A 16,632-nucleotide genomic window follows, 5' to 3' on the forward strand; every position below is an offset into this window, starting at 1 on the left:
TAGTAATTTAAAAGAGTTTGGTAAAGAAATCCTTAATTTATTAAAAACAATCAAATTTCTAATAAAAGTTCAAACTAAAATTTCCCTAAGAAAAATATGAACTTTTTTCTAAAAATGATTTAAACCAACATACCTAGACACAATCATTAAAATGGCAGGCAGAATCAAATATGTAATTTCCCAGAGAAAATTTGACCCCATGGAAGTTCAGAAACTTAGGCAGTAAGGTATAATATGTTACATGCCGCTTTTATTTGTAAAAACAAAAAACTAAAAGGATCCATTTTCACGGAGCAATTACGCGTGTCAATGGACATAGCCGCAGCAGAAGGAATCAGACTAAAACCCATTTTTCAATTACGCATCTTCTTCTTAAAAAAAACACTTTCTCGAAACCCAAGAGTGATTTACCGAGTATTGTTATTATTATTCGTCGGTTTCTTTAACTTTCCTTCCGTTTTCTCTTCTTCCGGCGGGAGCAAATAATACTGTAATCATGTCCCAAGCTATGTTGGACGATGTTGATAAAATAATGCGAGTACCATGCACCTGAGTTTTCCTGTTGCATTGATAATTACCATATTCCATGTTTTTGTTTTCCTTTGATTTGTTCTTCTGTCTTTGTCCTTCATTGAATCTCTATGGGTTTCATACCTTTCTTTTGAATTTTTTTGGTGGCTTTGGTTTCTACTGATTCAGATGCTGTATTATGCTTTTCTCTTCATCTCCCCTGTGTTGTACCGAGGAACTGGTGTTACCCATTTGGAATATTCACTTGTTGCCATTTTGGAAAGGGCATTTCGCCCATTTTTTTGGTTTTTTGTTTTTCTCTTTCTTTGTGGAGATGGGATTCGAATCTACTCAATAATGGCTGACCCATTTGTTGGCTGCTTCTTGAACACACGTTTTCCACTTGGTTTTGCTCTAATGCTCTGTTCTTGAAGTTTGTGCTCTCGTTGGTTTTGAGTGACAGCATTTTTTGTTGTTTGTTTGTTGAGTTGGTGGATACTAGGGCTTTAAGGTTCCTAGGCATCTGTACGGATTCTATTTGGCCACTTTTTTCCACGTAAATATTGGTTAGACCAGCGGATAAGAAGGCTTGTAACAGTAGCGTGGCTTTTCATGTGGCTGTTTGTTTGAGATGAAGTTACTGTTTACTTTTTTTTTTTTTTTTTTTTGTGAAAGAATGAAGTTACTGTTGATTATCTGTGATCATGTAGAAATAATCATTTTGAAATCTGTAGTATTATATATTTTTGTGTTTTATTGGCATTGGACCAGTGGATGAGTTCTTCTGATGAGAGACAAATAACAGTAATGCATATATATAAAAAGATTGAAGATGAGAGGTGAGGAATTTGAAAAGCAGTTTGATGTTTCAGTAAACGAGAATATTAAATATATTATTGCTGAAACTGATTAGACTCTGTAGTTCAACCTGATAGTTTTTTTTTTTCAGTCTCGTACTTCTGCCTTGATTTTTTAAAAAAACTTATTCATGTGTGTGTTTTCCAATCTTTCTGGGGTTTATTCTCGTTCTTTTGGACATAGGCTGGATGCTTATATCTACGATTACCTCTTGAAGAGAAAACTATATGCTTCTGCAAGGTCTTTTCTGGCTGAAGGAAAAATTCTCAGGGATCCAGTGGGTAAGACTGTTATAGATCACTGTAATTCAAACCCAGCGTATCTACTGACTTCCATATATCCGTAGCTTACTTTGCCTTCTGTTTTGAATCCCATTATTCAGCTTTTGATGCTCCGGGTGGTTTCCTTTTGGAATGGTGGTCTGTGTTCTGGGATTTGTTTATTGCCCGCATAAACCCACAGCACTCAGAAGCTGCTACATCTTACATCAAGGTTCATTTTCTATTAAGATTTTAGCTGAATTAGTTGCCCCTCCGAGTGTTTCATGTAGAGGAAGAATGCTGCATTAGACAAAATAGTTTACCAAAGTTGTTATGGTGCCACATCCCTTATTGCATGCAGCTTTCATGTATTGGTATCTGTAACAGATTGGATAAGTATTTCTTGAAAACTTGATTTTATTTTGGATTCGACAGTCTCAGTTGATGAAAGATGGAGATTTACAGCTACAAGAACACTATTATTTACAGAAGACTCAGCAGAGTCCTACTCCAACTGCTAATAGGCTTGTTTTGAACAATTCACTCAATATACAGAACCCTTCAGTTGCAAATGAAATGGCTGCAAAAATGTATGAGGAGAATTTTACACTTCCTATTCAAAGAGATACACTAGCCAATGTGCTCCCAAAGGTATTCTTGAAGATCTCAATGTAATTTAATTTTCACCTTTTTCCACGATATTCAAGTAAATGTTCTCGCAGAAAAGATTTCTCAAACATGTAAGCCAGCCTCCAGCCTCAATGTTTGGAGTATCTTCCATGAATGCTCAACCTATGAGGTGTCTCTCGTAACATTTTGGGTCCTGCTATGTTTGTTTGAACAGGTATACTTACTACTTTTAATTGTTTCATGTTTAATGTTCGTGAACATTGGATTTCTAGCCAGAGCCAAATACCTGCGGACAAGTTAACTAGTATCGATACTCAATACCAGGGTCAACAGCTTCCAGGGTCCAAAGTAATTATTAATAAAGTATGAAAATATGTTGTTTCCACTTTCTCTCATGTTCTCAGATGTAACTTTTTATTATGCCACCTGTGTTGAAACAGAAATTGAAAGGGCAGATGAAGTCAAGTATGAACTCCAGAGTTAGCACAGCGGAAGGAATTGCTGGTACCCCCCCCCCCAAAAAAAAAAAAAAAAAACACACACACACACAAACACAGAAAAAAAGGACCAGAAAAAACCAATGCCATATTTAATGCTTTCACATTTAGTTCATCATATTTGATTCAGGAATTATGTTTGAAGTGGTTTGAAGGTTGTCAAAATAATGAAAATTGAATAGCATTTAACTAATAACTTATATTTTTTTTTTAAATGGAAACTAGGCTCTTTATTAATAATAACAAAAGAGGCTAATGCTCAAAGTACAAGAGTACTATAGTAAGAACAAAAAGGACTAAGGCTAAAACTACAATAAACTAAAAACATATTTAGAATTGTGATAGTGTTTGACTGGTAGTTCAGATAGTGGTTTCTGTAATCTCATATTAGAAGTGCCCGAGAGTTACTTTGTAGCCTCCATGGTTCTTTCGGGATTATTTGTTACTCAACAAAATGTTTGGATTAACCCCACCCCAAGTATTCCTTAATTCATTATGATGATGCTTTCTTGGTTCTTCAGGTTCAAATCAGGGCACTAGTCGTTTTCCTTTGAATGGAAGGCCTTCAACGGTACGTGTATTTAAACTTGATGCTCGTGAATTATGCATTCTCCTTGTACGATTGTTGTTCTCTCTTGTTTTTTTAAAAAAAATGAACAACCTTATTAAATGCTGAGATTATCTGTAATAAGAGAAATAACCAATGTATTCTATAAGGAGTGTGAGATCTCTTCATTTATTAATGTAGAATCCTAAATATACATCTTCAAGATGGTGCCTCTTTGAGTTTACCAATTTTTAATCATTCTTTTTTTTTTTCTGACAGAATATGGCTGTATGGACTTTATGACTTTTAATACCATATTAGATAAGCATGAAATATCATCTCAAATTCAATTAATAATGAAATAAGTAACTCTTCTATCTTATAAAAAATGTGAGATCTCTCCATTGTTTCGATGTGAAATTCTCAACAAACTTGTATAAATGTTTATTGGAGAATGTAAGTTGGAAAATTAATCAGCATTTTATGTTTTTCTCAAGAATAATACTTGATTTAGAGTTACTGGTGTAAGTTACAGAAAGAGGCATGTACTTGGTCCCTCAAGTGAAGATGAGGCTAATATTGGAGATCTTGCTGACCACTTGGTAGGAATCTCATCTTAAGTTTTTTGACAAGTATGAGGAGAAATGCATAAAGGAAAAAGAGAAAATAGATATTTTTTATTGCTTTTTCCAAGAAAGTTAAATAACTGTCAGGTTTTTAGTGGCAGCCATTCCTGCGAAGTAGTCAAAGAAGAAGTGTTCCTAAATTAATATGATGATGAGATTTAGGACCTTTCTGATTACTTTTACTGCTCTTAGGGATTGGATCCTCTAAGCTTGGGGCAACTGCAACAACCCAATTCATTCATTCAATTCTCTCATAATTCCAGTCGATTTCAGCTGGAGCATGAATTTATGTTTCAGGCACCTCAAAACCTGGGAGTAGATTCTGCCAATGTGGCATGCATAAGACCGGGAGTGCCTTTAAGTCAAAATCTCAATACAGGGAAGGGTAGCCAATTATGTTCTGTGGATTTGTCTGATGTTGATTCAATGGCACCAGTTTGTCATCCTGCTTTACCACGTGTAAGTGCTGATATGCTGATCAAAGTATGGATTTTTTCTTTGGTTAAACTTTGCTCATTGTACTTTGAGTTTCATCCATTTCAGTCCCAGTACTTCCAAATGTTCAAATTTAATCCACATACTTCCAATAAATCTTAAAATTAGTTCTAATTATTTGTTTGAAGTATTTTTATATCAAACTTGTAAAATTATGAATATGTTTCTATAATTTACGAAGGAAAGATCAGTAGGGTCTTTGTGATGCGGTCCTTTTTTTTCTTTTTTTTTTCCTTTTTGGAGCTATAAAGTATAGACAGAGAATTTTCTCGCAAGTAGGCTTAATTTTTAAAACCAGTAAACTTAAATCAGAATGTTATCAAACAGGGCCTCTCTTACGTTTTTGTCAAGTCTTCCCCCTTAAAGAAAATATCAGTGTTTAACATTCATCAGCTACAGCCGCAGCAATTAAAGATTGATAACTAAAAGGTAGCAACAATTCTTGCAGCATCCAGTTTTGAGTCAACATTCTCAGAATTCAAATCACACAATTCAGCAGCAAGATAAAATAACCAGTTCAGGGATCACAAACATTGATGGCTGTACGTCCAATAACTTTCAGGCTAATCAGGTTGACAAACTTACACATTTATGTTTCCAAATGATATTAGATATGGATTACCTTCTTGTCCACTAGATGTATATGTTCTTGGATTACTGCACTGCAGAGTTAAATGGGCAATTCTGTCTGTCTATTTTTTTTCTCAAAGTTAGTGTTGTAGTTTTTATTGGTGTAGTAGTCTATAGTGATAAGTTTTTGTTAGAAAAGGTACCATATTGTTATATAAGGAAGTTTGTCATACGAGTCTTAAGTCTTTTCTACTCAGCCATCTTCTTCTAGGTGCTGATTAAAGTATTTTCTCATTGATAATACTTATGAGTCTACTTAGCATAAACAAATGAAAAGAGAACAATAATGCTCAATTTGGCATTTAAATAATGATTTGACACATGGCAGGTTGATATGGACGGTCTCATAGATGATGAACCATTAGATGATGTGGAATCTTTCCTATCTCCTAATGAATCAGACGAGAGAGATAATGTAGGTCTGTTTTCTGACTCTACCAAAGGTATGGTGAACTCTTTAAGAATAGCAGGAGACTGTAACTGTAGGTCTGTTATCTCAATGGACTGTAATTGTAATTTGATCGAGGAAATTCAGTTTTACATTTTTCATCCTTATTCAGTCCTTTCTTGTAACTGAAGGCCCCACACTGAAGGAAATTCATGTAATTCCTGCAAATACAAGAAAGTTCGATTGCTGCTGCTTCTCATCTGATGGAAAACTACTTGCTAGTGGTGGGAGTGACAAAAAGGTTAAATATATTCATATTAAGTGGGTTATGAAAATTATTAAATCTCTTACTGGTCGAACTTTTAGTGTTCTTGATGATTTATCAAGTATGGTGCCATGTTGATTTATTGAAGTACGTATGCAATATGTTTAGTTTCTAGGACATTTCTCAACAATTTTATGGTGCAGGCTACAGTGTGGTGCACAAGGTCTTTTAAAGTGAGGTCTACACTTGATGAACATTCACAATGGATAACTGATGTTCGCTTTAGTCCAAGGACATTAAAGATCGCAACATCTTCAGGCGATGGGACTGTCAAGGTTTGGGATGTTGATAATGTAAGCGAGCCAGCTTTTTTTATCAAATGGCCTTAATCCATTATATGTTGTATTCTTATAGTCTGACAACTGACAAGTGCCTACAATATTCTAGAGAACAAGAATTTTCTTTGTTAAGCTTTAAGAATAACGACTCTTTCTACTTGACTCTGAGACATTTTACAGCATGGCCAATCACTTCGAACTTTCACCGGACATTCAACTGGAGTCGCATCATTGGACTTTCATCCTAGTAAAGATGATCTCATTTGTTCTTCTGATATTAGTAACGAGATCAGGTACTGGAGCATTAAAAATGGTAGTTGTGTTGGCATTTTTAAGGTATAAACTCAAACTCATGCTTTAATTCTGATTTCTTCGTATTAAACTGCACCTGGTATTTATTTGTGAAACATCAACTGTGCATCGCAATATACTAATATGTTTGACAACTAAATCAGGGTGGTGCGACAAAGTTGAGGTTTCAACCGAATAATGGAAGAATGCTCGCTGCAGCAGCGGGAAAAGTTGTTTCCATAATTGACATAGAAACCCAAGTTTGCAGACTTAAAGTACAGGTTTGTTGATGTGTAGTTTACTCTTTTGTGATTTGAGTTTCCTTATAAACTTGCAAAATCAAATTTTAGGATAAGCAATTAGTAACAACCACCATATTATGCCTTTCGTGGATTGTTTACTTATTTATTAAATTGAGGATTTAGAAGAAAGGAAATTCTCTATATGCAAACTTGTTCTTTCATTGATTGTTAGGATGATTTGGAAAATGTTGAACTGAGAACTTGAGTGAGTATTTCCTATTTTGTTTTTGTCTTGATTTCGACTTTCCTCTTTGCTACTCGAGGAAGTAGCATGGCTATGCACATTACAGATCAATTCATTGTTCTCATACCAATCAAATTCGATTTCATAATCATCAAACCCTTGAGACCTTGTAGACAATTGAAAAGGGAGTAAATTATTAAGTATGCTCTGTAAATGGAAGCTTAAGTGAGTATAATTTAGTCTATGGTCGATATTTACTGGTAGTTGTTCAGTTTACACCTAACTGTTAGAATAATCAAAACTACAGCTTAGACCCGTAAGTTTGCTGAGGTAAGTGAGGTCAGAAGAGTAAAAGAAGCGGATGAAAAATCACAAATCTTACAATACACGTGGTCAATGTCTCATTATTTTAGCTTCACATTAATCCCAAAATAGCGAGGTTGACGCACCATCCATGTCAGTTCTAACCTCTCCTTTGAACTTTCTGGTTTGCCATTTCAGGGTCACAAAAAAAATATTCATTCTGTGTGCTGGGATCCATCTGGTGAATATCTAGCATCTACCAGTGACGATGTAGCTAAAGTTTGGAAATTTGGTTCCGGCAGCAAAGGAGACTGCATTCATGAGTTGAACTGCAATGGAAACACATTTCATACTTGTGTTTTTCATCCCACCAATACTTCTGTTTTGATCATTGGCTCTCATGAGGTTGGTCACTGCCATTTAATTTCACATGCTATTTTATTAACTCTTCAGTGAAAATTTGGCAATATTCTCTGGAAGCAAATAATGTATCTATAATGCTTTGGTCCTTCAAAGCCACTTCAAGTTGTTTAATTTGTACAGTCTCATATTGCACATGGGCAAAAGAGAATTCTACATAACTTGAGCCGACGCTGAACTTTTAATGTTTGTGTTTAAGTTCTATAATTTTTGTGCACTGTTGCTTGCAATTACTAATCCACCTGGACAGGTAGAAACATTTAATGATGTGATAAAAGATGAATTGACAAATGCTCTGATTGGATAAGATTACTTGATATAACTACAATTGATTTTGCACACTTTCTGTCTTCTGATATTATTTAGCTCCAAAGTTTCAACATTGAGATTGTTCTGTTTTAAATGGAATTGTTGGTTTCCAGTCACTGGAGCTTTGGGACATGACAGAAAACAAGACAAGGACACTGCAAGCTCATGAAAAGTTGGTAACAGCCTTGGATGCATCAAATGCTTCTGGTTTAGTTGCTTCGGCAAGTCACGACTGTGTCAAGATCTGGCAGTAACGAAATTGACGAGCTCTCTTCTCCAGCGAAAATACCATCATAACGTTGTCTGTTGATAACCATAGATCTCGTCATTTTTGTTTGTATTTAGATTGTGACAAACTAAAACCAAACTAATGTTTCTGTAAGGACATCGGCAGAAGATGTCCTTTCTTTTAGTATACTGTAAAAAATATAGCGAAAAAGCTAATGGAAAACAAATCACTAGACAGCTTGACACCCATGGCTGATGTTCCTCAACTCTTCTTGTTGTTTAAGCTTTTGAAACGGTTAACACAATCTCTTGCAAATTAATATGTCCATTGTCGTACTTAAATCTGTCAGTAAACTAAAATTAGAAGTGATTTAAATTTTGAATTAGTCCTCTTGACGTTAATATTATATAGTTTTAATTTTTCTCCACAAGGTTCTCTAGTTTGGCTTCAATAAACACACAAACCTAACTTATGTCTATTGTAATAAGTTACTTTTTTGAATCAATAAAATAAAAATTTTCGCCAATTTGAATGCTTATAAATTTATAATTATTTTAATAACTTTTTAAATTAAATATAAGGCATGTAATGTAATCATTTTGTGGGCAAGAAATCATATATTTGCCTCTTTCATTGAACTAGCCTAATACTAAGAGCTCCTTTTCGTTTCTTGAAAACGTTTCTAAAAAGAAAGTTAAAATTGAGTTTCTTTGATTCCGCTATTTTAGTTAATGCTGTTTTGAAATGTCCAAAGCAATGGTTTGAACTAAAAACATATAACTTAAATCAGTATGTGGAATTTCATCTATAATATGCTTAAATGTGTGTATCGCCAAAAGCTCATATGGCATGGAGGTGGGTGAAAGTAAATTTTGTTCACACATTGAATGAAAGCAACAAAAAGTGAGATCCTTGGACGGAGATAAAAACAAAACAAAACAAAGATGAGATACTGACCTTGATGGTTATTGGTTACTTTGTGAGATTTCTAAAATCTGCTTCCGTTGTTGTTGGTCAAAGGGTTTTGTGTTTATATATATTTACTTCCTTTTCCAAGAATGAATAGCCACCTCAATTACTTTAATTCATAAATGTCTTCATACTATGGAGCTTCGACTTTACCTGTAACGATGTTATTGACGTTAATTAGAATATTTTTGGAAAATATTATTCTTACAAAATATTTTTTTTAAGTGTATTTTAATTTAGTTATATATAGGGTCGTAATCTTTGATTATTAATCAATGAAATGCCAATATTCTATACAAACTAACAGATATTATACAAAAATTACTGTGAATCAATTTTGTGTCTTCTTTCATTAATCATTAGAAGTTGGAAGTAGAAAAAATTTTCTAAATTCGAAAAACAAACTAATCATTATCCTAATTAATAAAAGAAATTAATTCTATCCTAACTAATAAAAGAAATTAATTCTAACCCTAATAAATCAAAGAAGTTAATCCAAATTATGATGAATTAACAATTTGACCATAATATCTTAATCCTACCACATCATTCTAGAAACTTATCCTCAGTTATATAACAAAAAATGAAAAACAAAGGTTATAATCTAATAGAGTTATAATCTAATAGATAGATAGTGAAAATTCTTGTCTTTTAACACGACGTGAAGCTCCCTTCTATTGTGTCATTGAGGGGCAGTTTGGGTTGAGGTAATGGGGATAAGAATAATATTGATGGGAATTAATGATGTCTGAGAATAGTAAATCTAGGAATAAGATTTTTGGGAATTAAGGGTATCTATGTTTGTGTTTGGTTGTGCATGTGAATGATATTTAAGAATGTATGAGAATAAATCCTTCTTGTATTTCATTTATAAAATTGATCATGAAAACTCTAGAAGATTTTAATACATTAATTGATAAACAATAAACCTAACTCAAAGTTTTGAGAAAAATTAATTATTTAACGATCAAATAATAATATTAATTAAATTATTAATTATTAATATTTGTAAAATGAGTAATTTGATAGGATAATTTTGATGAATTTATATAATTTGATGTAATGAAATAATGATAAATTAATTATAAAATTATTAAAAAATATTAACAATAATGATAATTAACTAGCTATAAATATAATTAATTATTTAATAGTTTTACTGCATTAGTTGTTTATCATTTATTTAAAAATAATCATGAGTATATATATGTGTATATATAAACTAGTTTATTAAATTAAAATAAAAAGTAAGTATATATTAAATTAAGATGGTTAAATGCTAATATATTTTATACCACAAATTTTAATTTTTCATGTAATTAATTTAAAATAATTAATTTTAGTAATATATAAAATAAAAAAATTTTAAAAATGTATTAAAAGAAGGAGGAGAGTGGAGAAGAAGAAAACCCATCATTTTGAATGGGAATACCTTATTCTCATGCCTACGCTACAAAATTGTGTACCAAATAAGGGCATGGTTATATCATATCTATTACCACCCTTATTCTTATCCCAATTCCCTAAATCAAAACCGCCCATAAATGATGACAAACTCCAACTAAAATTTTCTAAATATGAGTTCGAATTAAATTGATACTCCATGAAAATGAAAATTTGTTCAACTTGAAATGGAATTTTGGGAGTATTTTTACAAATAATTTGTTTTTTAAATAATGATAAAAATGGTACAAAAGAAATTTCAGAAATTGAGTATACATGACTCCAAACTATAAAAAAAAAAAAAAATAGGGTAGTTTTCGAAGAAAGTAGTGTATCCGGTACACGACTTTCATTAATATACCTCACTTGGATTAAAACAAATCGTGGATTCAATACACGACTTTTCAACATTTATTATTATTATTAAAGCAAAAATAGAAAGTAGATGCTTTGAAATGTATAACTTTGTTATTTGTTTTTTTTTTTAACTATTATTAAAAAAATAAAAAGTTAAAACTTTGTTATTTGTTTTAAAAATTTATAACTTATATCAAAAGTTACAATTTTAGTCTTGAATTTTATAGATAATTCAAAATGCATCAATTAAATAAAAATTCTATAAATTCTCTAATGAAATTAATGAAATTAATTTTTTTTTTGACCTAAAACAATGCTAGGTTTCTTAAAAACATATTGTCGCAAAAGAAAAAGAATGAAGTTCATAAATTAGAAATGAAATAAAAGTAAAAATTGTAAGTTTGTAACCCGGTTCTTATACTACAATTTAATTTGTAAATTATATGGAAATATTTTACAACACAATTTTAAATTAGGTAATTGTATATTTAAAAATATTGAAATGATTTATTTTTTTTCTTATTTGGCATGATTAGTACCAAAAATTTAAGTTTGGCAAATGAAAAAGTTACCAAAAATAATTTGTTAGGAGTAAATTAGGAAAAACTCACATTTTACATTATTATTTCTGAAATAAATATAATTATACATGGTAAATTGTTTTAGGTAATTATATATATGATTTGGATCTTTTAAAAATCATAACAAAGCGGCAAAATATTTTCACTATATAAAATAATTCTGAAAACGAAAAAAGCCCACAAGCTCACTGGAAAATACAAAAAATATCACATCAACAACGCGCATAATATATTTAGTACATGATCATTCGTTTATATTTGGTCATTTAGATTTGGATAGCGAAATCTAAATGATTTATTTTTTAATTCTACGATCGTTTAATTTGGTTATACGATCATTTAGATTTGGGTAACTAAATTTGAACAACGATTTATTTTTTAAATTATATGTACACGATTGTTTAATTTGGTTACACGATCGTTTAGATTTGGCTATCCCAATCTAAACGATTTTTTTAGGATTTTTTGTACACGATCGTAGATTTGGCTATTTTTTTTACACGATCATTTAGATTGGTAGCCAAATCTAAACGACGTTTTTTTCGGTCTTTTATATTTAGTACTATATTGAACAATCAAATAAAAGTTTGGAAAAAAATATTTTATATTTGATACACGATATTGAACAAAAAAAAAGAACAAAAGACGATGTAACAGATGAAGAAGGGAAGAAAGACGCAAGAGCATACCTGAAATATTTAAAAAATGGCTAACTTCATGGGCTTTGTTACATGGGCCGTAAATATTTTACCGGTTTGTTATATTTATGAAATTTTTTCTATATAATTACCCAAAAATTTAATTTTGTTAAAAGAAGAAGTTTTCAAGAAAAAGAAAGTATTATGAGTAAATTAGGAAAAACCAACGTTTTACATTATTATTTATGGAACAAATATAATCATATATAGTAAATTGTTTTATTTAATGAGAAAGTAATTATATATATACAACTAACTCATCAGAGTTGTGGACGAGTCCACGACTTCAATGCCTTGTCATGTCAAAGTCGTGGATCACATTCATGACTTCACTACCCTATTTTTGTCCATAGTTTTTCCTTTACCCAATTTTTGATATTATTTTTTAAAATAATATTATTTATAAAAATTTGGAATTATGTCTTGTGTGGTGTGGTCCATTAGGCCCAATGTGATAAAAGTGCCCGTCACAAGAAAATACGAAAATTGTCATTGTCTCCAACTTATCTTCTTCTTCATTGTGAGTAGTGGTCAGTTCAACCACCTTAGCCATGCCAGCGATTACATAACAATACCCACATTTTTATATCCTAAACATGTGATTTTCTATGTTGCTTTGCAATCGACTTGAATTAAGTCTTCAAGTTTCTTCAAATAAGTTTGTTCGTAGAAAATTTCTTTTTCTACATCTCCAACAACTTAAATTTCAACATCTCTAATGCTGTGATTGTTGAGGTCGATGCCCTAAATCTCGTGGTCTTGTACTTTGTAATTGTACTATACAAGCATTTTATTTATCTAATAAAATAAAATAGTGTTTTTATTTTATTTGGCATTTAGTTGCATTAACCTACAAAAGCAATAAACTAACATCCAATGTTATCTACCGTAACCTAAACATGTGTGTGGAGACATACATGTGGATAATGGTTAAGTGATGACCTAAATGGTCTGAAGTAGATGGATAAGGTTGGATATCTTATTCTAATGACACTATGAATACAACCTGCTTTGTAGTTGTTATAATTGTTCTAAAATGCTACAAATAATTTGAATATAATCATTCATGTTGATACATTACGGCGGACATGAATAATTATAATCAAATTATTCATAGGTGACTTGACTTGAATCTCAAAAAGTTTGTATAAGAGCGGACCATGGGGTAAAAAACAAAAATGTTTTCAAGTAAAGGTCCATAATAGATAGGTTTTTGGTATGTTGAATCAATTTGGGCAATTTTTTGAAATTGTGGGGTTCTTTGAATAAAGTTGGTCAGTATGAGTGAGAGCAGTAAGTTGTGCTGACTAACTGAATTCTCCATCTTCATCCCTACCCTCGTCAATTGAGGGAAATGGGGTCCCTGCGGGGACTCATCCCCCGATTCCCCAGTTAATTCCCATTATGCAAAATTCCCAAGTCCTTTTTCTCTTTTTATTGTCCCAATTTCCCTATCTTATTTGTAAACTAAAAAAAGGAGTATAGGTCCAAACATTAATTCTTTAAATTCTAGGTAAAAAAATGAAGTGAAAAATGGCTACTCATAGATACAAATTTGAAGAAAAAAATATTTCTCGACGAAGACAAAGTCATTGGCGACAAAAGTTGGACTCTGATAGAACCTGTGCTCGACAGTAGTGGAGTTGACTACTTTTATTGGGTAATAGTGGTAGTTGAGTAGAGAAAGAAATGAAGAGATGAGAATCTGAGAGTATGGTTATGGGAGTGAAGGAGATGATGAGATGGGAGAGGAGATTTAGGTTTAAGCATGGACTAATCGAGGTCGGCATCTTCGATCAAGGACAATTTTTAGATAAAAATCAATGATTATTTAACTAAAGACCTTAAAAGGTCTTCTATTAAATCGAGGATTCTCCGACGTGATCCTAGTTGGGACCCTATGGAAACTTGACCTCATGAGTTTTTTGTCTTATTAATAAGGGATAAAATGATATTTTCATTTTGTGGCGTCATCCAAATTTAAAAAAAATAAGATGTTAGAAAAATACTTTTTTAAAAAATGTTATTTTGAGAAAAATTATATTGACATAACAATTCCAAAAATTATTTATCAAAATAATGCACTCTCAAAAAATTTCTCTCTCTTTAGTCAAGTCTTCAAGACTCGACCATTGTCTTTTTTCTTCAACTTTAATTTTTTTTTCATTTTTCATTTAAATTTAAAATTTTTCTGGTGTGTAAGAAGCATCTGTAAAAGTCTCTTTTAGTAATCATTTGTCTCAAAAATTATAGTTCAAAATCACTTTGATTCCATCCAAACTTGTCGGTGAACTGCTATTATTGACCGACTCTCCACCTCCACTTTTATCTTCCTCTTCCCATAAATCCATTATTTGCTCTCATTCTTCCATGCTAGAATTTTGAAAATTTGAAACCTAAACTTAATTTTATTCCTCTGGCTGTGAGGATTTATTTCTCTCTTCCTCTGTGCTATATCAAAGTTCTCTTTAGTATATATGTATACATATACGTACGTATATGTTTGTATATATGTGTATGTATGTGCATGTATGTGTATATACATGTGTATATGTACATACATATATGTAGGTATATGTATGTATGTATATGTTTGTATATATGTGTATGTATGTATATATATTTTGTATGTATGTATATATATGTATATGTATGTATATATACGTACGTATGCATATGTATGTATGTATCTATATATGTATATGGAAATTGAAAATATAATTGCAACTATTAAAATTAATTTCATTTAAATTTTAAATTTTTTCAATGCAAGAAGGAGATTTACTCTTCTCACAAGTTATTTTTTTCAAATAAAAGTCGAGCATATTTTTTTAAATGTAGGTCGACTCGACCTCTTGTTTTTCTTAAATGCATTACTTTTGTAAATATTTCCAAATAGCATTATTTAGATGACATTATTTTAATAAAAGATCCTTAATTTTGTCACCAAAATACTGTTTAGATTAGAAATAATTTTTTAATAAATCAAATATATTTTTAAGAAATGATCAAGATCAACTATGTTTGTAGATATTTTAAAAAATAACAAAATGAACAAGATAATAAAATTTTATATTCAACTAATGATAAACATTGAATATGTCAGTGTCTATAATTAATTAGATTTGAAATTTTACTATATTTTGTAAATATTTTGTCAATGTTACCGTTTTGACAATTCTCTTTTTTTAAGCATCACAATTTAGGCAACCTTTCAAAAATTAAGGGAAATTTGCGTAGGTAACTTAAAATAAAAGACTCAAATGAAAAATGGGTGTCGTTGTTTTTAAAACCAATGAAAAATGACCATTTGCTTATATCATCATAGTGTAAAATTACCCCTTATTATAGTGAGTTATTATAATCCTACGTTGTCATAGTTTGTGTTTTGAGTTCAATTAATTGTCATTAACACTATTTCAAAACTCTCAATTTGTTATCATATTTACTATTTGCTACAGTTTTTACTATTTGATATTCATCATTTTTTATTCTTTGCTATAATGTTTATTATTTACTTATCGTACTATAATAGTCTAAACACCAAACACATACTATTTATTGGGTGGTTAGTTAGTATAGTCCTAGATATTCTTTGTCCCAAATGGTGATAATCTAAGGATTATAATTGTTTGAGGATTATAATAGTCTGCATTTGGGGTACATACTATTGGAGTCTGAGTTATTATAGTCTGTGTTTGGGGTGCAAATTATTATAGTTTGTGTTTGAGTGCAGATTATTATAGTCTGTATTATTATAATCTGTGTTTAGGGTGAAAACTATTATAATATTGGTTTTTCACTACTCTCTTTTGACATTTATATATACTACACACGAAATGCACATTTTTCTTCAATTGATTTTATCAAATTTAGTTAATTGGGATGCTTATTTAATAAATTTAGTTTCAAACTGGGTTTTTCACCTATTTATTTTTTACTATTTAGGTTTTGAACTTTATATATTTTACTTAGACTATAAGTTTTGGTCATTTAAATTTTAATAATTTTGATTCTAATATGATAATAATATTATTAACATTCTTATAAAACTTAAGAAAATTATTATTTTCCTTTTTACTTTTGAATTTGTTCTAGAAAAATATCATTTAACTTTAAACGTTTCAAATTAAAAATGGAAATTGATTTGATGGTCAAGGTGACATTAAATATCTAATGTGAGATTAATTTTCATAAATGATATTACAATCCTTTAATTTTTTAATGTTACGTAAATTTTTATCTAATTTTTTAACTAAACAAAATCTTTAAAAAGATATATGAACAAATTCATTAGACAATTTTTCTCGTGGTATGATTGAAATTTGTAAAATATATTATAACCTAAAATGGGGAGTGAGAAATAGTAACAAAGTAGAAAGAGGGGAGTGGGAATAGTAATAGAGGAGAAATTTGGGAAAGAGTAGAATAGTCCTAATCCCAATTCTAATCTAGGGTTATAATAACCCTTGCGCCATACATGGAGTGAGCTAAAATAATCA

At 30.7% G+C, this 16,632-nt stretch overlaps 2 protein-coding genes across 13 annotated transcripts; both read left to right on the top strand.

The window, feature by feature from the left end:
• The first annotated feature begins 336 nt into the window (after positions 1-336).
• On the top strand, positions 337-5,075 carry LOC103501528 (transcriptional corepressor LEUNIG-like). Of its 11 annotated transcripts, none has more exons than XM_051080754.1 (10): positions 337-1,349; positions 1,552-1,649; positions 1,751-1,860; positions 2,064-2,279; positions 2,351-2,427; positions 2,531-2,621; positions 2,699-2,762; positions 3,277-3,326; positions 4,121-4,387; positions 4,872-5,075. In XM_051080754.1, the coding sequence occupies exons 1-10, from the start codon at positions 1,285-1,287 to the stop codon at positions 5,058-5,060; spliced, it is 1,227 nt and encodes a 408-aa protein (XP_050936711.1). In that variant the 5' UTR covers positions 337-1,284; the 3' UTR covers positions 5,061-5,075. The 11 variants fall into 11 exon arrangements, with proteins under 11 accessions (XP_050936711.1, XP_050936718.1, XP_050936713.1 ...); XM_051080761.1 differs by having other exon boundaries at positions 4,226-4,387; XM_051080756.1 differs by having other exon boundaries at positions 2,531-2,606.
• A 284-nt stretch (positions 5,076-5,359) lies between these two features.
• Positions 5,360-8,347, top strand: LOC127146286 (transcriptional corepressor LEUNIG-like). Of its 2 annotated transcripts, none has more exons than XM_051080767.1 (7): positions 5,360-5,496; positions 5,633-5,742; positions 5,910-6,059; positions 6,225-6,380; positions 6,500-6,616; positions 7,323-7,529; positions 7,967-8,347. In XM_051080767.1, exons 1-7 carry the CDS (start codon positions 5,388-5,390, stop codon positions 8,105-8,107), a joined length of 990 nt encoding a protein of 329 aa, XP_050936724.1. In that variant the 5' UTR covers positions 5,360-5,387; the 3' UTR covers positions 8,108-8,347. The 2 variants fall into 2 exon arrangements, with proteins under 2 accessions (XP_050936724.1, XP_050936725.1); XM_051080768.1 differs by having other exon boundaries at positions 5,365-5,472.
• Positions 8,348-16,632: the final 8,285 nt, after the last annotated feature.

Source organism: Cucumis melo, chromosome 2, assembly GCF_025177605.1.
Source record: "Cucumis melo cultivar AY chromosome 2, USDA_Cmelo_AY_1.0, whole genome shotgun sequence".
NCBI classification, from domain to species: Eukaryota; Viridiplantae; Streptophyta; class Magnoliopsida; order Cucurbitales; family Cucurbitaceae; genus Cucumis; species Cucumis melo.

Bases quoted from the DNA above. Each gene is read 5' to 3' on its own strand.
- LOC103501528 (XM_051080754.1), top strand. From the start codon at position 1,285: ATGAGTTCTTCTGATGAGAGACAAATAACAGTAATGCATATATATAAA. The intron at 2,622-2,698 runs GTATGAAAATAT...GTGTTGAAACAG, and splicing joins CCAAAGTAATTATTAATAAA to AAATTGAAAGGGCAGATGAA. The intron at 3,327-4,120 runs GTACGTGTATTT...TACTGCTCTTAG, and splicing joins TGAATGGAAGGCCTTCAACG to GGATTGGATCCTCTAAGCTT.
- LOC127146286 (XM_051080767.1), top strand. From the start codon at position 5,388: ATGGACGGTCTCATAGATGATGAACCATTAGATGATGTGGAATCTTTC. The intron at 5,497-5,632 runs GTATGGTGAACT...TTGTAACTGAAG, and splicing joins GTTTTCTGACTCTACCAAAG to GCCCCACACTGAAGGAAATT. The intron at 6,060-6,224 runs GTAAGCGAGCCA...GACATTTTACAG, and splicing joins AGGTTTGGGATGTTGATAAT to CATGGCCAATCACTTCGAAC.